The sequence below is a fragment of the Pieris napi genome, chromosome 3, assembly GCF_905475465.1.
Source record: "Pieris napi chromosome 3, ilPieNapi1.2, whole genome shotgun sequence".
NCBI classification, from domain to species: domain Eukaryota; kingdom Metazoa; phylum Arthropoda; class Insecta; order Lepidoptera; family Pieridae; genus Pieris; species Pieris napi.
In genome coordinates this window covers 9,740,408-9,765,637 of record NC_062236.1, presented here as the reverse complement: position 1 = coordinate 9,765,637, position 25,230 = coordinate 9,740,408, and the positions used below count along the sequence as shown (strand labels likewise).

The 25,230-nt window shown below is 32.6% G+C and overlaps 1 protein-coding gene across 2 annotated transcripts; it reads right to left on the bottom strand.

Annotated features, from left to right (window-relative positions):
- Nucleotides 1-555: 555 nt before the first annotated feature.
- On the bottom strand, nt 556-24,893 carry LOC125063466 (attractin-like protein 1). Of its 2 annotated transcripts, none has more exons than XM_047669920.1 (26): nt 24,877-24,893; nt 24,365-24,701; nt 22,425-22,634; nt 22,085-22,251; nt 21,219-21,555; nt 20,742-20,885; nt 20,259-20,404; nt 19,547-19,665; nt 18,659-18,808; nt 17,853-17,961; nt 17,044-17,155; nt 16,282-16,389; nt 15,449-15,587; nt 15,165-15,234; nt 14,663-14,775; nt 13,945-14,052; nt 13,332-13,417; nt 12,250-12,364; nt 11,475-11,698; nt 9,988-10,151; nt 9,114-9,260; nt 8,503-8,728; nt 6,488-6,713; nt 4,637-4,742; nt 3,910-4,087; nt 556-3,310 (listed from the first exon to the last, which is right to left on the bottom strand). In XM_047669920.1, exons 2-26 carry the CDS (start codon nt 24,595-24,597, stop codon nt 3,283-3,285), a joined length of 3,765 nt encoding a protein of 1,254 aa, XP_047525876.1. In that variant the 5' UTR covers nt 24,598-24,701; nt 24,877-24,893; the 3' UTR covers nt 556-3,282. The 2 variants fall into 2 exon arrangements, with proteins under 2 accessions (XP_047525876.1, XP_047525877.1); XM_047669921.1 differs by having other exon boundaries at nt 6,488-6,698.
- Between the last annotated feature and the right edge of the window lie 337 nt (nt 24,894-25,230).

The following is a 25,230-nucleotide window of genomic DNA, read 5'->3' as shown; positions in this document are numbered from 1 at the left end:
GCAGGCGTCAAGAGAATTTTTATCAAAGTTCATTATCAATGATCCAAATTTATTTCCCTGCCATCTGTTGCACAAGTCTGATAATATTACTCACAGTATTATGAGAACAAATCTCGAGGAGGAATATATATACAAGAATTATTTCTCCTATAAGAAAAAAATGTGAGCCGTCACGGGACGCCTGGCAGATGTGAATCATCGACATTATTTTGTAAAAGTAATATGCAGAAAAGAACAGATTGTTATGGGAACTAAATATGTCATAATGATAAAATAAAATATAACGATTTTTTTCCAGATAACGATGACTATTTATTGAATAAACATTTATTTTCATTAAATACAAAAATTTACGAATTTATTTCAAATCGTGACTACTTAATTCTTTTAATCAGTGACTTCGAAATACACATACCGTACACGCTACTGCATATAGACTGTATATATATATCATATAGCGTGGCGTCGCCACGGCATGCGTCGCCATGCCAGAAATCGGTTTTACGTGCGGCTATAGATGTTTCACATCAAAAGTAAACAATAGAAACTACAATAAATGTTCGGTAAATTTTATTATGAAATACAATAATTTATATCAGGATATTTACAACGTTACACGCTTACAACTATACATTATATTTTATTTTAATTTCAACAAAATTACACGTCTATTTTGAAAATGGTACGTATTTTACATAAGAGTGGGGTACGCATTTACAGACAACCATCAAAAGATGGCGCCACTAGCTCGCTGCTACCAAAACCTTTGTTTACAACGCCATCTAGTTTAAGACTAAATTAGGAAAGTGACTACAAACACTGTAACTTAAAGTTTCTATACAAAATTGGTGTATTATTTAAGGTGTGAAATATAAATACGTTATTTTTATAACAAGACAATTTATATAAAAATTCGAAGCGATTATCAAAACAAGCTACTTTCATATATCTAAATACAATAATTTTATATAAAAATATATATATTTGAACACAAAATTAATTTGGCAACTATGTATAGACTAACCAGACATGCAAATATAATTTTGTATGGGCTAAAAACCTAATTTGATTTTATTTAATTTTTCGAAATAACAGTTTTATTAAAACGTCATTTTTTATAAATTTTATCTCAAATCTGCAAACTAGAGGAAAGAAACGAGATCATAGAAAGGTTCAGTTATTTTTTTAAAGACGAGCCCTTGCTTCTTTAGTGAAAAATAAGGTTTTTAAAAAATAATAACATTTTTATGAAGGGTGATATTATAAAAAAGTTCTTAGATTTTTTGACACATGGAGTATTGATGAAGAAGGTATTTAAAGGTATTCTTTTCTAGAATATCCACATCCAGAGGCATAGCTGAACTTTTTTCTTATTTTTCCTATTTTTGCGAAAATAAAAGGTACTTACGTATATTCCAGATGAGAATACCGTATACTCAAGCACTAGTTATTAGTTTTCATATTATTTTCATATCACAATTATTTTGATTATAAACATATTTATTAGTATTTTATTTTCGAATCATAATATCTACTATGCCATTTGTTCAGGAATATTGCCATAATATGCTTTGCGATCATCATAAAATGTCAAAATGAAAAATTGTCGACTTTTTGCATTTCTTTTTTTGTAATATATTTCAAAGATCTTTGTCAGTCGGCAGGCGTTGTAAAATTCTAATCAATTTTTAGAAATTTTAATACCATTAAAAACTTATCAATAACTAGTGTTCGAGATATTTGAACGTTAAATAGTAATGTGATGTACACTGGCAGTATCTAATGTAGGGAAAAATATAAAAACGTAAAGCTAAATTTATTAATAAACGCGAATAGACTTAAACTATAATCTATGACTACAACAAATAATTGCTATCCAAATGTGAAAGGCCACTCAAATGTATGAACATAAAAATCCAGACATTAACTGTTTTAATTTGAACATAAATGCAAAATTGTATTCTTATTTCAAATTGTCCCATGAAAAGCGGTAAGTTACATTTTAATTTTGAAGAAAATTTATATTTTTGAAAAATTTCACTGTGAATTGAGCCATTTTAACAAGGTATCTTCGGGTATTTTTCCTTGGACATTGAATTCAGAAATGTCCGTTTTACTGAACAAACGATGTTAAGTAAAATTTCAGAAAATTATGAAAAATATTGCATTTATGATTCAATTTAACAATGATTCATGGGACTATTTATCACTGCTAATTATTACGAAATAACAGAATGAGTTATGTATTACTTTTGCTTAAAGATAAAAGCACATTGAGTGATAAGGGTGATGAACAATTTTACGGTGGTATTAACACTAAAACAGATTGTCAAAGATTCCATTTTACTAGACATATTTTGAAGCTTTTATTTTATAAGCTTCTGATTTTTTTAAATCTTTTTAAACATTCAAAATGCTACATAAAGGATCAAAATCCTTAGTTTTATAACTCAAACAGGTGTTTGATTTTACGGGATTCAAATAGAAAAATGAAAGGATCAATTTCGCCAACGGAAAACCTAATACTTGAGCTACAATTAAATGCATTCATTAAGCCTTTTATACACGATTTACACTTCAGTCATAAAAATATAATAGTCGATGCGATATATACATCCTTATCGAATATACATTTTATATCCAAACATATTGAAACTTACTACTGTAAAATATAAAAATCCTACCAATCAGAAAATAAAATTTTATTGTACATAATCAATACGATACTAGATAAAAATACTTCATAGGCTGTTGAATTCATAATAAAGTATAATTAAATTTATTTAATTTCATATAATTACTTGCTATTATTGCTTAAATAAATTGTTGGATATCAGACTTCACAATATAAGCAACCGTATAAATATCTATTTCGTATTTGATTTGATAAAATATTGCATCAGAGAATCCGTATCGAAGGACCAAAATTAATTGTGGTCTTTCAGTCCGGATTTTCTCTTTAGATGATAAATCTTAGAATATTTAATTTCAATAAATCTTAACCATGATTAAATAAATATTGTAAAATAATAAATATAGCTGCTTTACGCTCAACTAAATACGTATTTAGCATTCTATAGCAAAACACAACTATAGCTGTCCTCTACACGGCATGTATGAGCAAGATAGCAATAGTCCGTGTCAATTGGCACCAATATGACGGAAACTAACTCAGAATGGCTTAACCAGAAAAGATAAACTTTACACTGGACTGGCACAGTTTATACACATATGAGTATTATCCGGAACGTGTTCGAGCCCTAATATGTACACTTACATTTGTTATTTACACTGGTTGTGATTCCGAGGTCTGGAACAACATAAATATTATTCAATTAATTTAATATATAAATTTTTTTTTAGTTTAATAATATAATTTTCGTGGATAATATCTGTCATCTAAGCGAAAATAGCAATACAAAATATTCGTTTCTTAGTTTTTCTAATATCTTAAAGTGTAAAATGTTGATTAAAGTACACAGGAAATAAAAAACAATCATACACATAATAAAAAAATGTGAGCCGTCACGGGACGCCTGGCAGATGTGAAACATCGACATTATTTTGTAAAAGTAATATGCAGAAAAGAACAGATTGTGATAGGAACTAAATAAATATGTCATAATGAGAAAATAAAATATGACGATTTTTTTCCAGATAACTATGACTATTTATTGAATAAACATTTATTTTCATTAAATACAAAAATTTACGAATTTATTTCAAATCGTGACTACTTAATTTGTTTAATTAGTGACTTCGAAATACTCACACCGTACACACTACTGCATATAGACTGTATATATATACACCATCATATAGCGTGGCGACGTGTCGCCATGGTATGCGTCGCCACGCCAGAAATCGGTTTTACGTGCGGCTATAGATGTTTCACTTAAAAAAGTATACCTATCAGCTCGGTCATGATGATGGTGTCCCAAAGTGACAAGGGCTGAGGCCACTGCGAGTCCGCCCAGGGGCGGAGCCCTACCCGTGCCTCCTGTAGGTAGCCTTACGAGAAGAGATAGCACTGCCGCTCTGCCCCACTTGCAGGGCTCCAACGCTACTGGGGCGGGGACTCCTGCACCTGAAATATTTACATAGACTTTATATCATTAAGTTTTATAATACTAATCTTACTTGTTGGGGGTGACACTCAAGTAAATAAGAGTTTGATCAAAATTCGTGATTTATTATTTCTATATTGTTAATATGTATTACCAATTACATACAATAATAAAATTATTAACAAATTTTTATATAGAAATATCATATAATTTGCCAAAGAAATTTTGATAGTGGTGAGAGCTGCGAACTAATCGTCATTCGCGTCGGTTTCGAGAGCGTAGAAGCCTAGGGTGGTAAGAAATTCCCAGGATGTGTGTGACATGACTGTGAATTAACTTTAACCGATAATTATGCCGTTTTTTGCTAGATATCTGCTTCAAATATCCACGTTGAGGATATTACATACCTAATCAGGATGCATTTAAACTAAAAAGCGTCTTACATCAAATAGATATACATTTAAATATTAATTAATAAATGGTTTGTACAAAAAGATACAGGTTGTGTTCATGTGAATACGTATCATAATGGTTTAAAAATGTACAGGTGTATATTTGACGAATCTTACCTGCCCCGCCCCTCTCAAGCTCAACACAAACTTGACTAAAAGGCCGCGAAGCCATTTGTTCCATTTCTACAAATAAACGCTGCCTTCTTCTGTATAAGTCGTATTTCTGTAAACACATACAATTTTAAATTTAAATTAGTTGATAATTCCACTTTAACTATCTAATATATAAAATTCTCGTGTCACGTTGTTTGTGGTTAAACTCCTCCGACACGGCTCGACCGATTCTCATGAAATTTTGTGTGCATATTGGGTATGTCTGAGAATCGGACAACATCTATTTTTCATTCCTCTAAATGTTAAGGGTAGTCCACACCTAAATATTTATTTTTTATTTTTAGATATTTTTTCTGTTTTAATTTTTTTATGATACAGCATTAAAAAATACATACAACCCCTAATTCGCACCCCTCTACGATCAACACCTATTTTTTTTTATTCTAAATGATATATGTATATGGCAAAACGACGTTTGCCCGGTCAGCTAGTATTAATATAAAAATTGTCTCAACCGATTTAAGGCCCATTTAGATGGAGAGAGTTTCTCGTCTCCAAGGTACGACTATCGAAATAATATAAAAAAAATTTCGTCTAAACATTCACACCTCTTGCTCATCCACTTTGGCGAGAATTGCTTTGCAATGGAAAATTTATTGTGTCCGTTTAAAGCAATAATCGTATTTCGAGGTTTTGTGCCAATTGTTATCATGAGTGCAGTGCGTGAGGGTGTTTTAATTATTAATTATTATAGCTAATTAAACGGAAACGAAAAAAAAGATTTTGGGTTAAAAAATGGGTTTTACAATTTTCTTTTTAATGTTCCACAAACACTCGTAACTTCTATAAAGTTCAATTAACTTAATATTATCGGTAGCCCCAAAATTATAAGGATTTTTGTGAACAATATCCTAGTAATCACTAAACTCGAATGAAACATGTCGCGCTCAAAACGGTTCAAACCGATTTGTACGAGACTCATATGAACATAAAAAAAGTCATACGAGATCGTGTTTATACTAGTCGAGATTCCCGTAAGTAAGAATCTTCTTACTAAAATATCGTGTGTGGAAATTATCGCCTAGCGATAAATCAATGGCGAATCTCGTATGACATAATCGTGGGTGAGAATTTAGGTGCCTGTATGTAAACATTTTACGATAATGGTATGGCGATTATGCTGGTGATCGCGTACGATTTCTCGCACCAAAACGTGCGAGAATCTCTCTCCATCTAAATGGGCCTTTATAATAAACATATTCGCTTGATTGGCGAATTTGTTCAACTTAGTTCCGACTGCGTTTCGTGGCAAACTATTTTTGAAGTTATACTTCTTTAGGCGCGTTATGAAAAACTGATGAGAGTGAAATTTTACGATGCGCGCGCACCGTTACACAAAATTATCAGAAGTTGCCCACGGAAGATGCTACGGCATTGGACATAATTTAAAAACAACATTCGAATAATAATAGAATTTATGTTACACTTAATGTAAGAGAATAATAATAAATATTTATTTATTTAATTTTTCAAATGTAAACTGAACTTAATTGACTATAATGACTCTTTTTCCAGTCTTTGAATATTTAATTGTAATTAATTATTTGCATGCAATCAAAAACTATTTTTAATAATGCGAAAGAAGTATAACTTCTTACGCGCGTACATAAGTACACGCACCCTTTTTATTTCATATGGCACAGAAACTGATCAATATGTCCTGTAAAAAAATGTTTCATTGCAAGCAACTCTATTTTCATCGATTGAAAGAAAACCCCTAATAATTAAATTACAAAAGACGTCAGCGGCATTCTAAATCAAAATAAAAAAAACACGCTTATCCAAACCGCATACCTGCTTAATCTTCCACAGAGCGGCAGCAACTAGCAGCAGCAGTAGGAAGCACGACGAAAACGTGATGAAAAACTGCTGCAGGTTTAGTTTTGGATACTGCGAGAACGAGATCTGTATCCATAGCGGAGGTCGGAAGTCGTATACGTATACGAAGAACGTTGTTAACGTAACGTTATCCTCGACCCCGAATGCGTGTTCCGATTTCGCAAACCTGTATAGGAAGGGCCTTTACTTTGATTATTTTTAGAACTATTTGTATTTTATTTTCTCACACTAAACAAATGAATGAGCGATGTCGCCCTAGTGGCTTCAGAGTGCGACTCTCATTTCCGAGGTCATAGGTTCTATCCCCGGCTGTGCACCAAGGTACTTTCTTTCTATGTGCGTATTAAACATTTTTTCAAAGGCAGTTTTTGCCGCGCACCACCACTATGTGGAACAAGCTGCCCACTGAAGTAGTTCCGAACGAATTCGACTTAGGGTCCTTCCTTCAAGAAAAGAGCGTACCGATTCTTGAAAGGCCGGAAAAGCACTTGCGAGCCTTCTGGCATTGTGAGTGTCCATGGGCGGCGGTATCACTTAACATCAGGTGAGCCTCCTGTCCGTTTGCCTCCCATTACATGAAAAAAAAAACATTCGTTCGAACGGTGAAGGAAAACATCGTGAGCAAACCAACGTTAAACCCAAAAAGTCGTCGGCGTGTGTCAGGCACAAGAGGCAGATGACCTACTTGCCAATAACATTGACAAATGATCATGTAACAGATACAGAAATCTGAGCCTCAGACCTAAAAAGGTATTTATTTATTCCAAATGATAAATCAGACATGAGATAAATTGTTTCGTAATTTACTTCTGTTAGTATAAAGAAAATTTTGCTAAGTCAGTTATTTAGTTGATAACTACGCTATCTTAAGATTCTGTATGTGCCAGTGTGTATTATATCAGTTGTTCATGGTAATAATAAAATATCATAATAATTATATAATAACTGTACGGGATTGTAATTCATGTAAAGTCACACTCTTTTGTGAACTTTATTGTAATAAAAAAAGAGGAACTGTGTTTAGTTAGTTAATAGACATTTTTATTCAAGTCGCTGGTTCTTCTCATAAGCATCCGTATTATAATTAAATTAGCGTATTTCTTGCTATGGCCGCGATGTGTTTCCGTATAAAAAAAATGTTATCAAGCAGCAAATGTAGTAGTAGTATTTTATACCACTTTTTAAGGTCATAGAAGAAAAAAGAATTATGCAATCGGTGAAAATGGCGATGAATAAACATATCTAGTAAAACACAAAAACTACGAAGCAAAAAATTCAACTGTTCTGTCCAAGATTAAATAATTTATTAATTGGTTAGTATGAAAAACTGGTTTTTAATAAATCTATTGCGCATATTAAGTACTACGTCACATTCTTGGGTCAAATATTGATTCGTGTTACGTGACAGGAACCCAAAAAAAAAATGTGCGTGTACTAGTGTACACACGTAAGAAGTGAAACTTCTTTATGACCTTATTTTTCGAAAAATGATCTACTATATGCAACTTTACAGAAATTGGTTAAATAAAGTTAAATTAGATAAAGTTTAACAAAAAGCTTTTATTATCATAGACATGAATTCAAATAATGCAATTATTACATTTATTTATTACATTTCATTACAACCTTACTAAGATTATTACAGAATTTCATTAATTGCATTTACTTGAAGTAATCCGACTAATTTCAAGGTTTTGAATCGCGAGATTTGCCGCCGATTTTATTTGAAAGTTTTGAAATGGCCATTCCATTTCAAAACTTTCAATAAAATATCGGATTCAACCTGCGATCGATCAAGCAATTTGTAGTTGGTATTAAAAAAAAGGAACATGGCGCGTAACCGAAAAACGTGACGATTTTTTACATTGCTACAAAATTTCTCCCATACGTCGATAAAGAAGTTTCACTTCGATACACACACAGAAATGCTTGCCTCATGTCCCAATTAGTAAGAATTTTGTAATACTCACTTATATCTAAAATTGGTGCAATTAACATCGCTGAAGAGCGTTCTCTCTGCCGGGTCCGTACGCGTACGCACAGTGAGGTTCATACGTGCGTGGGCGGAGCACGTTATACTGAAGTCCGCGTCTACATCAGGTTTGACGGGCGCATTCCGAAAGTTGATCGCGGATAGGTGGCGGTCCTCTTTCTTCGATAAGTTGAAGGTGAATTGGTAGTCGACGGCTAGGTCGTCTGATATTATTAAATTTTAATTAAACACTTATTTATCACTATTCCGCAAACGATGTTTTTGTGATATAATAAGTATTAACTTATATAACAGATGTTTTATAATCTATGCAAATTAGATAATTACTATTATTTTGAATTGACTTATTATTCTAATTAAATTGTCATAATTATAGATACTTTTCCAATATTGAATCGTATAATTTTATTATGATGGAGTTAACATAAATTACACGCAAATGATTTGGCAGTAAATGTAAAATTTAATGTGTATTTCTTTTTTGACGTTCATAAGTGTACATTGTGTTACCTATATGAAAAATAATTTTGATAAGTGATTTTAAAAAACATGCTTAAAGTAGGCAAAATATCGTGAATCTTAACTCACAATAACACCCCTTGTTATATAAATCGGCGTGATAATGGTTAGTATTATCACACTTATCGCAACGATCTCCGGCCAATCCCTTGGTACTGCAATAGCATCGACCAGTATCCGCTGCGCATGAGACGGCTTGCGCGTTACATTCACATGCTGAAATATAAAGATATTTAAAAATTCCTTTGAAATAAAATAACTACAGGTAAGAGTTAACTTCAAGGGTATACAATCAATGTTAGAACATTACTCAAAACCATATTTATCTATTCATGATTTACTTTTTTAACTATAATTATAAAAGAACTGAAATTAGCGAAACGGAGTTACCGACTTTTTAATTTAAACCTTTTTTTAACAAAACATTGCTAAATAGAAAATCCACGGACGGTAATCCACCATTGCGGTGAATGGCGGCGGAGAAAGGTAACCATATATTTTAAAATTTTCGTTATAATACGATGATTTTATAATATTAGATAATTACAATTAGTACGTAACTTTTTAACATTACGATTTAGCGTAACTTAACTAATATTTAATTTAAAACTAAGCTAATATAATCAAAATTATATTTAACATAAGAAAGTGTCCAATAACAAACACTACTATTCTCTGGTGTACAATTTTTTTCCATTTAAGAATAACGTGCAGTAACACAAATTCACTAGTTCTAATGGTTTTCTTCTGTTGGCACTAAAGACACCTTATGACCAAAAAATTACTAACAAAAAATATCATTGTCTAGTGCAGATTTCGAGTGAAAGACAAGCATATGTTTTTCAAACTCTTAAATACTTTTATCATGAGCTAAAATGGTTATAAGTTTTAATTATACAACAGATTATATTCGAGTTATTTTTATAATAATTCTTATACTTACGTTGACACACTCCCCCGTTAAGTGGCGATCCCCAATGCGCAGGCGCACAGACATCGCAATGGTCTCCCACAGCTCGCGCGGCACACGGCTGAATACAACGATTCTCACTGTCACATATCGCATGGCCATTACACTGACATGCGGGGCAGTGGGTGAAGTGCCATCTGTCAAAAAGATTAATACCTTAACTAGAAGATGGGTTAACTATGAAATAACTCCAATCAAATGCTGTATTTTTATGAACACTCAACAATTTTAGCAACTCTCAAAGTTGCTCTCAATTTTCGCTCCATTTCCCATGGAACTCCGCTTTAATGCGACTTAAAAAGTTCCAAGGAGGAGGTTTATAAACAAGTATTTTTTCGAAGAAGTCATCCTATTATATCTAATATATAAAATTCTCGTGTCGCGGTGTTTGTAGTTAAACTCCTCCGAAACGGCTTGACCGATTCTCATGAATTTTTGTGTGCATATTGGGTATGTTGGGTATGTCTCCCTAAATTTTAAGGGTAGTCCACCCCTAAATTATTATTTTTTAATTATTAGATAAAAAAAATAAAAAATTTATGATACAGCATTAAAACATACATACAACCCCTAATTTTCACCCCTCTACGATCAACCCTTATTTTTTATTATAAATGATATACATGGCAACACGAACTTTGCCAGGTCAGCTAGTAATATATATTAATTATTAATATAGTTAATTTTTGGATGACGGTCCAAAAATCAATCTATATAATAACTTTTAGCTTTCCATACAATTTGTATAAACACGATGCATGTTTAAGCTTTCCTTTAAAGTATGGTTGGACAAGGAAGAATTTCGTACATTGAACTCTTTTACAATCGACAGTTGTATAAAGATTTTGAGTTAATGTTATTCGTTAAAAACAGATTTTGGGAGAATGATTGAATATTAGGTACATATGAAATTGGCGTTGTATATATTTAATTAATTAAAGTATGTACATAAGAGTAAATAACTGTACAATTTAATTTGGAATTCCTAACCAAAGAGGAGATATTTGAGGTCAATGTGACCAGTAAGACAAACCACCTTAATTTAACAGGTAAAGGGTTTCTTTGGACCGCGGTCATTACGAACGTAACGTACACACTTACACGGTAGTGTGACATATATACGCGTACGTACGAAACTCTTTCTTCTTCGACACCGCACTTTAGTTTAATATCTGCGGAGCCCTATAATAATGAAACAATGGTTGACGTTGGCAGACTAGTTTAATTCAATCATACATAGACCCACAAAGCAGTCCTTTCTTTACATACAACTAGATGTCGCTAGTAGAACAGAATCATTATTTTGATATATATTTAACAGTTTCCATAGAAAAAATATCGTTATTTTCTATTACGATAGCTATTCGATTTTAGGCATTGTTCGTACCTTTTATTAAGTGATTCCTTAACGTAACTTGAGTTTAAGAGAAAAATATATATATGCTCCAAAAAAATCTCACCGTCGGTGCGGACAAACATGTGGATGATGTGGACGTCTCTCCCCTCCCGGAAGACATATGCCCCGTCCTCCCCCAGCTCCATCATCACACCAGCCACATGCTGGTTCTGCTCTGCATGATGCACAGGATACGTGAGCAGCACATCCGGTTACGTGATTGGAAGTACACCCGTTGGTCGACCAGGCACGGCATCCACCAAGTGGAAATGAGGCACCATAAGCATTCTGTTCATCAACAGAAGAATAGAAATTATAGAAATTATTTTGTATTTTTTGTGAATATATTATTTTAATAAAACAGTTTTTATATAGTATACATTAATGTATCTATCAACTTCCATTTAAAAACTCAAAAAATGTTATGCTATATTGGCGAAAAGTACGAAACTCTTTATTTATTTATTGAAAAAACTTAAATCAATGGGCTTACATCTAGAATTCTTGTAATTAAAACTATTGTATACCCTTTTATAGGAAAATACTTATTATTATTAATAACTATTGCTAACAGACTAGAAAAATGTGATCTAAAATGCGAGAGATAAATGGTAAATAATGGCAAAATATTGGAAAAAATAGATCTGCGAATCTATGAGTGGAAGGTAGGTGGGGGGAAACTTTATTAATGTATCACTTTTCACGATGAACCGCTAACTTACAAAGCGGTGTTAAAACTCAAAAAATTCAGTCTTTGATTTTCCCTTCGTAAATTTGTAACTAGGAGAATGTATATTAAAATTTCCGTTACTGAAAATCCGGTACATATTTTACCTTACCTTATCAACACACCGTCCCGTAGAAGCACACCAAATACACTCCTCGGCCGTGCAATTAGCGCACGTTGTTAACGTCGCACACGCTGCGTTACAACCACTAGCTGCGGCCACGCTTCTGAAATTACATAAATTTATCACTCTTTGATTGAAATATTTATTTATACTTTATTACCTTGCTCAAAAACATACACATAACAAAAATAAAAAAAAAGCAGGATACAAAAGTTATAAGGCAACGGGCGGCCTTATCGCTAACAAGCGATTTCTTCCAGGCAACCCTAATGTGGAACAATGAAAAAGAAACACGTACAGAGGGTAGAGTACAAGAAATGCAAAAATAATTAACAAAAAAAACTCAAAATAACACGTTACTATAACTAAAATAAAATAAAGTAAATTCTAAGAAAAATAACAACAGAAATACCGGGTCTATGAATGAAAACGAGAACGTCCCGAACTAACGGGAGTCAAGTCGTAGTCTCAAGAGCTGTCAAAATATTTTCTGTATGAAGTTTGTCATATTTGACTGCGCTCAAGACGAGATTGTGACTTGAGATACGAAATGGAACTCAAAATCGAAAACCCCATAACTATGTATTGTATGGCAAATGATAATAGTGATTCTGGACATGAAAAATATTATATATATTTTTAGATATGTTTTAAGTATAACAAAATCATTATATATATGTCGCACTTAATAAAATGGATACATTCACTATTAAATAAAATGTATGAATAGACTCAGATGTTCAGACTCGTATTGAAATTGAAAAATGTGCCTGGCCAAAAGGTTTGTCACATCTGACATATCAAAAAATGATAGCTGTCAGAATTGGCATTGGTATAGGCATGCAATAAAATTTCATCGATCCAAGTTATTATAATATTTGCCTAGCTGTTTGATCAACTGGCTGAATATCATACAGGCCGCTAGTTGAACGGCGCTATTTAGTTAAGAGGCTAGGTTGTTAATTTATCGGCTTATTAAGCTAGTTGGCTGCGACATATACATTACAAAAACATTTAAAAATGCAAATGCAATAAAAATGGGCGTTGGCACTTAAAAATATACTTCTTACCTTATATCCGTAGTAGTATTAGCTGGACGACATTTGACTGAATCATAGTCCCAATAACAAGCTCGTTGGCTCAACTCCTCTGAACCCTGAAAATTCAGATTTGTTACACTGTAATTCCTTTTTTACACCGACAAAGGCGTGGTGGACGGAGTCTGCCATTCTCAGCGCGAGCAGCAATACCATCCGTATCACCACGACGTCCGTCGTTCCACAACTGAGCGATTCTTAAGGCAGTGTGGAACCAGCTGCCCACTGAAGTATTTCCGAACCAATTCGACTTAGGGTCCTTCAATAAAAGAGCGTACCAATTCTTAAAAGGCCGGCAACGCACTTGCGGGCCTTCTGGCTATGCGAGTGTCCATGAGCGGCGATATCACTTAACATCAGGTGAGCCTCCTGTTACATAAAAAAGTCTTCCAAACGTGGATGCTGTGTTCGCGCTAAGATTTTTGCTCCTATATTCTTTTACGTTGAATTATTTTTGCTTAGCTGTCTTTTCTTAACTGTATTCTCAGTTTACTATAGTGTTTTGTGACTGTAACTTTAAATAATTCATTATTATATAGTGCTCTACATTAACAAACTATTCTAAATTATAACATTGTACACTAACATGGGGATGTCTGTGAAGATGGGCGTGACAGGCTGCGCAGGAGTGGTACCGCGCACACATCTCACCGCCAGACCCGCCTGACCCGCACTCTTCTACACTCACTGCAATCTGAAAAAAAAGGAGATATTTATCTTTTTGAGAAAATGGAAATATTTCAAGTAACAATAAATTAAACTAAGTATTTAAAAAGAAATTATATATACACATAAAAATAAAACAATAATTTATTCATTAAATTTTAAAATAAAGTGGATTTGTGGTCGCAACAAATGAAGAATTTAACATTTTACCAATAATTTTGTGTCTATTTTAGAAATAATTTCTTATTTTTTTAGAATTTTCTCTCTCTAAATGAATTATATTTACATTATTGGATTATTACACTTATCACTGCTTCAAGCTATTAATATAAAAAAATCTATGTAACAATGTTCTTTTGTTTACTACCGAGATCAGCCACACTTTTTCATTAACAAATATTCGGTAAATAGAATCTTAGATCCATATAATTCTTATCTCAAGTCAGTCTCGTCTTGAACGCTGTCAAAGGTGTCAAACTTCATACTGAGATCATGGTAAAAAGTCAAATTAGATTTATATTGGATTGACGTTCTAGAATACGGGCCTTAATATTACGTCTATTCTCTTTATTTTCTATGTGCGTAAAACCTCTCACAGAAATATTGTTTTTTCCGCATTTGTTGGATTAAAATACTACCTGATGCGAATGTCTGACACAGTGATGCGAGGAAGCCATGCACGCACCGCACCATGCGCAATTGGCTGCTGCGCACGACTCACAATATTCTGCGCTTGCGCATCGACGGTCATCTATGAAAAAAATTATGATATATTCTACATAATTTCAAACTGTTTCACTATAGATTTAAGTTATCCTTAATATGTAGAGCTTAATAAGATAAGTACCGTATTTGTAACCATGGTTACGATTAAGAATGGTAACCATGGTAATACTGTATTTGTCACAATTTAGTCTACGTTTTATAATAAGACGGTTATGGTCTTATGTTACAAATCAGGTATGTTGTTGCTATGACTACAGTGAGTTTTTTTTTTCATATTATATGAAATTTACTCCACGTTTTTTTAATATAGTTTAATTATTATATTTGCAACTTATTACAATTTCAAATATTTTTCTTAACTATACAGTCAATAAATACAATTAAAACACAATTTAATAATTATTAAATACTTACCAAAAACCGGTGGTGCCACGCAAGCCTTTACAGAACTATCAAATGAGTCCTTCCAACCAATTTCTTCAATCTAAAAAAAATATTATAACGACTAAACAATGTGTTAACATATCGAAACTTCTGGAAGCATATCTTAAGCCAGTCTTTCGTCTGAACTTTCACATAATTATTTTCTTCATTAATATTGATAGTTTAATTTGTATATCACATTTTTCCTTCACGTATTTGCCTAACAATAAACTCTCATAACCTCTCTCTTTTACACTAATAGATAAACAAATTACCGCAATACAGCTATCCTGCTTCCACACACAGGCAAGTCCATACTGCGCTGTATTCAGGCAAGCGGCTTCGTCTGAGCGCGAGGAACACTTATCACCAACAGTAAATTTTAGGGCATCTGAACGAAGACGGCCGTCAAACCTGAATATAAAATTTATTTTCTCAAAACATAATATTAAACGATAACAAAAAAAAAAGATAGGATAGCTTACATATCAGTTTATACCCGCAATATTATTTTATTGCAGAATATTTGTTTATTATTTGATAGTCTTCTATATGATGGCGCTGTGTTGAAAGTACCAACGTTTTACATAAGCTACAATTTAATGACATAACCACCAAAAAAGCATGGTGGTTCCCATGACTGGTGTTCTCCTACCGTTTCCCTTGAATAGTTTGCTACTATGTAATATAACAAAAACCTACAGCAACGCTTGGCCGGTCTGCTAGTAACTTATAAAACCCATTCTAAAGTTTTTGAGCACATATAGCAACAGTACTCTGCTGATCCTTGCTTAAAAAAAATATTTTTATAACACTAGATACAATATATCAAAATTTAATTCGTTCAGTCAAACTCTATGTAATTTCGGGCGTTTTATAGAAAGACATCACGAGTTTAACGTTAAACTATAAAAATAAATAAACATAATCGCAAAAGCTATGCAAAATATGTAGCTAAGCTCAAAACTCGAAGACGGCTGGACGAATTCAAGCATTTTTTTTATTTCTTTAAGAATTCTGAGGAATTGGCTTATTCCGGAAAAGCGAACAGTCTATGAGGTAGCATAGACAAATATTCTATATGTTAGTATGTAAATAAAAGGATTACCCAGCGTATATGATAGCGGTTCGACGATCCTGTAAGGGTAAGACTGATGCTGCGCTACCTATTCTAGCAGATAAAGGGCCGATGGGTGCAGGCAGCCATTGCTGACATCTGTAAGGTATAGAAAAAATATCCAATTATAGATTATAACGTAACACATTTAATAATTTAAAAAAATAAGTGAAAGTTAGTGTCCGAAAAAAAAAACAGCTTAAAGGGCGCTAAAATCATTAAAAAACCCATTAAAAATACCCAAAAAAATATATGGGTAAGCGAATGTATAACTTTAATAGTATGTTTGACCCACGTGACTCGAAAACATGACTTTAAAAAGCTTTACAGTGAAATAACTTGTCATCATTAAATTATCACAAAATCAATTAATATGTTTTTATACGTCACGTGACACAAAACACAGATCGACAGAAGATTAGATTATTATATTAGAAATTATGAATTTTTTTATGCTAGAATTTTTAAACAAAATAATAAATAACAATTTGTGTAGGTACTATAGTCACAAATAAATAATTATAATTCCTTCCAGCAATCATGGTTAGTGAAACGTCAATTTTCCATAATGAAATTTGTCACTACACGTATATTTGAATTATTATGTTGGTTATTCCGTTTAGTTCCAAATATGGAACACGGAGTAATGTACAAGTTCTTGATCTAATAACTATAAATAAATAATTAAGTCTATTATTTAAATGAAATTTGTTTCTACTACCTAAATTATAACTAAATAAAATTCTGTCTTACCTAACATCATATAAAAGAGCAGCCCCAGAGAAGCATTTAGCAGTCGCAGGATTCGATACAGTTGCGACTGCGCTGTCGTTGTGTGAATTACCACCGTACACTAACATTACACCTGAAAGCAATAGATAGAGAGATCATACATATTTAAAGAGATAAATAATTCGAAAATCAAGTACTTAGTACCTTGTATGAAGTTAGTTATAATAGCTTAAAATAAAATAAATCAGTGATGCTAACTTTTTAGGTCGGGGCCTCAGATTCATGATCATTTGTCAATCTAATAGGCAAGTAGGTGATCGGCCTCCTGTGCCTGACACCTTCGACTTTTTGGCTCTAAGGCAAGCCGGTTTCCTCACGATGTTTTCCTTCACCGTTCGAGCGAATGTTAAATGAACATAGAAAGAATTTCCATTGGTGCACAGCTGGGGATCGAACCTACGACCTCAGAGATGAGATTCGCACGCTGATGCCACTGGGCTAACATTGCTCTTCAGTTATAATAGTTAATTATGGTTAAATAACTTTTTGATTTTCGAATACATATTAGCCCATGACACCCATGAAACAGTTAAAAGTTATCATAATAAAAAAGGCCAGTCTAAAACAAATAAACAAATGTCCAAAACACAAATTAGTGAAACAGTGAAAAGGATTAAGAATTTTTGCTCCTCATTGTATTCAATCATTATATTTTTGCCTAATTGCTAATTCTGTTGTCAAATGAATCAGCCAACTAGCCAATTGTAATAATTTGTTTTATATAATGCACAATATAATGTATATATTTGATAATTAAATCATAAATTAACCTGGTGCCACAAATACAGCTGAATGTAAATATCGGGGCGTGGGAGCGGAAGGTAGTGGCCTCCAAATGCGCGTCTCAATTTCGTATTCGTACAGCGCCGCTGACGGAGCCTGAAATTACATAAACGAATTTAAATAACTAAAATTGTTTACACGGTACGTATACGTAATTATACCACGAATACACTATACGTTATACGTTACGTTACGTATACGTTAAGGAGCGTTCAAGTATTATGTAACGAATTGGGGGGGGGGGGGGCGCCTTTTGTACAACGTTACGATGCAGGGCGGGGATTGAATTAAGCCATTATTGTTAATATTATTTTTACTGGGTCACGAAACGTTTTACTATACTTGGGTACAGAAAAACGATACGGCGGTGTGGGGTGGGGAGGCATGTAATGGTAACGTTTTTCAATACGGGGGTCAATAATCTCCAAAAATTGCGTGACGTAATACTTGAACGCTCCCTAAAAGGTAAAATAAAAAGTTGTGTAACTATATCGAAACGAGTTATTGTTAAGTTTTATCTACTTACTATGAATATCGTAGTTATTTGATATGAGCTTACTTAAAAAACTTATTCAACCCATATGCAAAGTCATAAAATCCATTACCTGCCAATGGGGCAAGGGACAAATACATATCTGTTTTATTAATTATCTTTATTATACGAAAATTATACTATTTATAGCAGTGTTTATTAATTGTTTCACCAAAGATCGAATCCAGAGACAATTTTTGAGCGCGTGAGCGACGGGTATAATGAGATATTTAGATGTGTATTGAAAAATTAAAAACTAACCTGAGTAGCCTCAGACTCCGATACTAATCCCGCGTGCACGTACACTCTACGTGATAAATCGTCGTACGCGGCCGTGTGACCGAAGCCCGCACGAGCTGGCCACCCACGGGTGACTGCGACTGACCATATACCTTCGTCTATGTAGTACTCCTGTAAAACCAAAACGTTTAATATTAAATCTTAAAGATGCCTTTTTGAAGTTATACTTCTTTAGGCGCGTTATGAAAAATTGATGAGAGTGAAATTTTACGATGCGCGCGCACCGTGACACAAAATTAACAGAATGAAGTTGCCCACGGAAGATACTACAGCATTGGACATAATTTAAAAACAACATTCGAATAATAATAGAATTTATGTTACATTTAATGTAAGAGAATAATTAATTTTTCAAATGTAAACTGAACTTTTTTGACTATAATGACTCCTTTACCAGTCTTTGATTATTTAATTGTAATTAATTATTTGCATGCAATCAAAAATTATTTTTAATAATGCCAAAGAAGTATATCTTTTTACGCGCGTACATGAGTACACGCACCTTTTTTCCTTTTTTTTATATGGATTCAACTAAAACATAAAACAAACTAACAAAAGAGGAAGAGGCAGAGATGTTCTAATGTAAAGCCGAAAATATCTCCTAGATTAGACAACCAGCTTCGAGGACCTGGCAATGCGACAAAAACTGGTAAACCGTATACATTTGAGAGAAATTTTAAATTTTAAAAGATATCTCCTATCGTAAATAACTAAACAGCGAATTTAATCTTTAAAAAAATCTAATAAATAAAATAATTATTATTATTATATGTAGCTGCTAGTGTTTAGCACCTTAATAAGCTTATTTGAAATGAAAAATTTTATTTCCAACATTATGGTCTGCCTCACCTGTACCAAATGCATGTAACCGTAGTGCGGGGAATGCCCGAAGAACACCAACATCACTGGTTTCTTGGTTTTACCCAAATGTACTAAAACCGCCGTGTGACCCGATAAATGGAGTCCACCTGAAAGCATGTTTACTCATACGTTGTACAAATTTATAATATTTTTAGTTTGTGAAAATAATGGTAAAAAAAAATCGATCGACAGTGATGTAAATACAAAGGAGTGTCCTTTTCATCAATCATATTCTAGTTCGTATCTCAAGTGACAATCTCATCTTGAACGCTGTCAAATATGTTAAACTTTATAAGAAAGAATTGGTTGACAGCTATTAAAACTAGAAGTTTAATTGACGTTCCAGAATACGGGCCTAAATCACTGAGCGCAGATTTTAAATATTATAGGAATTTTTGAAACGTATTTTAAGTTTATTTGACAAGCAAAGCCAAATGTGTTTATTATGGAATATAAGATACAGGTATCACTTATTCCACGTCATTAAATTTATATCGGTAGACATCCCTACTGATTGGCAAAAAAGACAGGGTGTAGACCGAGAGAAAAAGCTGGCGAAAAAAACTCTCGATACTCTTTTAAAATATCAAATCATCATACAAAATCAATATGGCAAACAGATAGAAGAAACCAGAAAGGACCAACCAACTGAGACACCATAAGAAAAATACTTAATCGCTTTTGGTCCTTCGAAACGTACCACAATGTCCTAGCGGCGGTCTGTAATGCGGAGAGCAAGCTGTGGGTGTGACATTCCGCCATTGAACGGATTCCGCGTCAATCATTCCCCGCCATACTTCGTTGGTCACTTCGCCACCACGGCCTTCTACGCCTGCTAGACCACCACTGAAAAAATAAATTATTAAACCAAAATTTGAAATAAAGGTTGTTTATTCTAAACTTCCTTAATGTTAGAAAATGTATCGCTAATATACGAACGGAGCTAATAACAGATACCTGACAAACAATTACGAGCTAGAGTATAAATATAGGGTATAAATATTTTAATTAACATGCAATTAATAAATTATTCATTAAAATTAGCTAATTATTCAAAATTATTAAAGTTGTATAAGAAGCTCTCGTTGGAAGTAAATTTTTGCATATGGTATCTAAACAGCTAAGTAATAACATCTTATTGTAGTCAAAACTACAATAAATTTATCCAACTAATGTATCTTACCCCCTATCAGGCTCGTCTGACGCGACAACACCTCCATAGACAATAATCTCGTTGCCATAGATTATGGAGGAGTGTGCGAATCTTGGGGCCAGTGTTTCCCCGCGAGCCTCCATTGTAGTCCATCCACGTTTCGCTGTATTATATCTGAAGCCAAAAAGTATAATGATTTCAAATGTTCAAATAATCTCCTAATATCCAAAAATTAATTAACGTTTCAATAAAACCAATGTTCTCAAGCAAGTTAAAAATCCATCCTAAATAATAATGGGTGTATTATTGATGATGTTTATCTAATATTTTAAAAACTGTCTTTATTAATATAGTAAAAACATCCTAAACATTGTAGTCCAATACGCATAAAACCTTAACTTTATGCGTACTGAATAAATTGTGGACACTAAAAGGATTAAATTTAACATACTTTTGCCATAGTGCAAACCATTTTTGCATAAACGTTTCACTCAATTTATTACCCACCTGAACACAAACTCCGCCTGCGAGAAAGTCTCCCCACCGATCCTTAACAAGTCATCTCCATACACTAATAGTGAATGTCCTGCTGCTGCTGGTGGGGTATTTCCTGGCCTGTCTCCTCCTTCTCCTTCTTCCTTCCACTCCCATCCCCAAGATCCCTGAGAACTATCCTTACTGCAATCTGATCCAGTTCTTGAAGGTGTACATTCGCAGCCATGTGAGGTGCATTGCCCTGATCCATATTCAGCATTGCAGTTGTCAGGACAAAGAGGATGATCACAGGCTACCCCTATCCAGTCAGGCTCGCATCTACATGTGCCTTCTTCACATTCGCCATGATCTGGAAGGTAAAAATACAAGCATGAAAATCATGATTTTTTTTATTTTAAACTAAAATTCATTTAACTAAAGTACAGTACTTTCTGTTAATATGTATTTATTTTACGTAGAAGAGTAAAGTTAAGTATACACGGAAATTTAAAATCTTTGTCAGACATATTTATTTTATTTTGTATATTTGTTGATATCTTATGATTGATGGAAAAAAATATACTTTGATACAACTTTCCTGGTGACACTACAAAATACTGGTCCATTTTCAGTGTCAAATATGTCAAACTGTCAATATGTCAAACTTCATAAATAAAAATGGTTTGACTTCTCATGAAACTAGATTTAAGTTTGACTTTCTGGCCAATTAGGCCCATAAATGAATATGTGTATATGTCTGATGTCAATAAAAGTAAAAGTCAGAGTTATGTGCCGAAGACAATTAATTAATTTAACAATTAAACAATTTCTCTTAATTTTTTTTTTACAGTTTAGAATACTTTATTTTATATTAAGAAACTTTTTATCACTGTACATACTAGAGCAATTCGTCCTATGATCATTTGACGGGCACGAATACGTTGCGTACGTAACGTTGAACCCTTCCATCGCGTATGCATCATCAGAGAAGAAATGTATAAGTGCACTGCCAGAGCGCGCTATCACTTGGCTCGTCCAACCAGACTCCCCTTCTTCAAGTACACCACTGTAATAATATGAGTTGTGATTAATAGAAATCAAAACATTGAACGCTAAAATTGCTGTTTTAGATTTATGCTTTGAAAGTGAGATGATTTGATTTGTAAGGTATAAAAAACCTCTCCAAAAGAATATAGTACTTTATTATTAAAAAAAATATAGAAATATCTAATTCCTTACCTAAACACAGCCAATAATTTCTCAGCCCTTACACTATCACCATCATAGACATACATGTGGTCCCAACCACACTCAGTTGCAAATGATTCTAACCGTATCCTTATAGGGGAAGGCGAAGGCACAACCGGAGGTGATATAAGCCAAGAGCATTGTGTGCTTACACTGTAATTACCGGCACCATCTGTTATGATGCCTGATAGTTCTGTTAATCTGAAACATCAAACAGTTTATTAGTTAAAAAAATTAAAAGTTATCAAAACTGTATATATAATATTTAGTATAAATACTAAATAAAAATGTATAATTCTATGTCAAATATTACTATAGGAAATTATATAATATAATAGTACATCAGTTATGTGTTAGACGCCACATCTTAACTAATATTATCTTACTAATATATAAGGGAAAAATATAGCTTGGTAAAATAAAAATTCCATAACATATTTAGAATCACATAAATATCAAGCTTTTATAAAAACAAGTTTGAGTGTAACATTGTTATAATTTTAACATACAATGTTATCAAAGGTAATGAATTTGCATATCCTGTACCCATGACCGTGTAAAAGCAATGATACCAACAATATAATTGAAAATGGAACAGATTCTGTTGATAATTAATTGTTACCATGCTCATAACTAGTATAGAAATAAAAAGTTTGAATAATCAATAATTGCTAATTGGAGTAAGAGGAATGTTGTATATTTTTTAATGGTCATCATTTATATCTGTTTCTATATTTAGTCAAAAAAATTTAAATATCAGACTCATTTAGTAACCTTGTCATAATAAATTCCCTTTATGAAGTCATACATAAGTCAACTAAGTATGTCATGTCTATTGAAACGATACAGACATTGTATCTTTATTGTAAAGCCGATCAATGTGACCTGTAATATACATAATCTGATCTACTGCAAACATATTTTGTTTATATAATTATAAATTTATATACAAATTTTATAGTGAAAGTAATATCTGCTAATAATAATTATATTACAACTTAACTTTTTCAAATAAAAAAAAAATACATTAAATAATGAATTTAAACTAGCATACTTTTGTTTATGCACCAGTTGAAAATACAATATATTTATACACATTATAAGTCTATGAACAAACTTTCTAGTGGTATTAATTTCACTATGACACACCGCATCTAATATTTATTTTTTCTTTTTAGATTTAATTTAAAGCACAGTATATTATAGTATAGTTATAAACATTTTCAAGTTAAACACAGGGTTTACAAAAAGTTTAGAAGTTCAATTCCTATATTTAAATTTAATCAAAATTTTCAGGATCCATAAAGTTAAATGTGTATATAACTTATCATATCTTACAAGAAACATTATAGACATTTTGTTGAGCAAGCATTTTAGAAATTATAACATTAAGCCTATTTAGGAAACCTTACTTTTAATATTTGTATAGAACAAGTGCAAAGAAGGACACTAAAAAACAGATGTTTCCCTCTGTTACTTATCTTTCTGAAGTTAATGAATAAAAATTGCATGCATTACAATAAACTAGACATTTGAAAATTGATTTTGGTAATATAAGTATGTAGGATAAGGGGGAAAATTAAAAGAGCATAGGCCTTATATGATTCTCCATAGAGGTGGAAAGTCTGCATTAATTACTCACAACATGTATTTTAAAGTTTTGACTTATTATAAGAAGACATAAAAGCTTTTCCAATAGGAAATAGTATCAACACAAATTTATGTTATAAAACCCTTACACATTAAACACGTAACCTAGAAAGTTAAAACGACCTTCATTTATTCACTCAGAAGGAAATAACGAAGCCAAAGTATATAATTGGATGATCCTACATCGATGTTTTTGCAATTACTTAGGTGACATGCTGAATGCTGGATGTCAAATAGGGTCACTGAACTAGTTGAAAATTTCGAGTAAAAGTAGAACTTACTTTATTTTACCGCCGCAGTGCTGGCACTCGGGTCCCTGCCACCCTTCATTACACACGCAAGTATCATTTTTACACACACCTTTCACACAATTGTGATCACTACACTTAGTAAGAACACCATTACAAAACAATAACACGATCAAGACTGAACACAGAAATGGCGAGAACCAAGAACATTTTCGTCTGTATTTTGATTTGAAAAGAAATAAAAACATCTGTAATGACTCTACCATTTTGATGAATGCATTTTCAACGGGTTTTATTAACTTTTAAGGAATTGAGAAAATAGTGGTGCGTCGTGTAGAATCCGTACGGTATAGTTGTCAGGGTGACAAGACTAAAACAAAAATTTCCCAATATAAGTAAAACAACTTCCAATGTCCGAAACTGATGCAAAATTTAATTTTTTTGAAATATTTTAACAAGATTTACATTAAAATTTTGCCAAAAAATTGTATTTGCGAAACCTCAAAACTTTAATACTTTTTTATAAATAATGAATTAAAACTTACTAAATATAATATCGTCAGCTTGTCTTATACCAATACTTTCTTACCATTTTATTGGAACAGCAACATTTATTAGATATTTGATATAGGGTATGTTCCGAAATACACTGCGACCACTGTACAGAGTACCGTCAATTTAGTATACTGTGAAACCGTTTCTCTATAGCCAGCTATACTGGTTACAATTTAAAACGGAACGCAGTCCAGTATACTAGTCAGCTTCGTTTTTCGACACAGTTTTCAAATGAGTGCATCAAAGTTTTTCAATTCAACAAGAAAAACTATTATTGGAGTATTATCGCATTAAAAAAATCTATATTAATATTAACTGTCAATTGAATTTATACTACAAAGAAA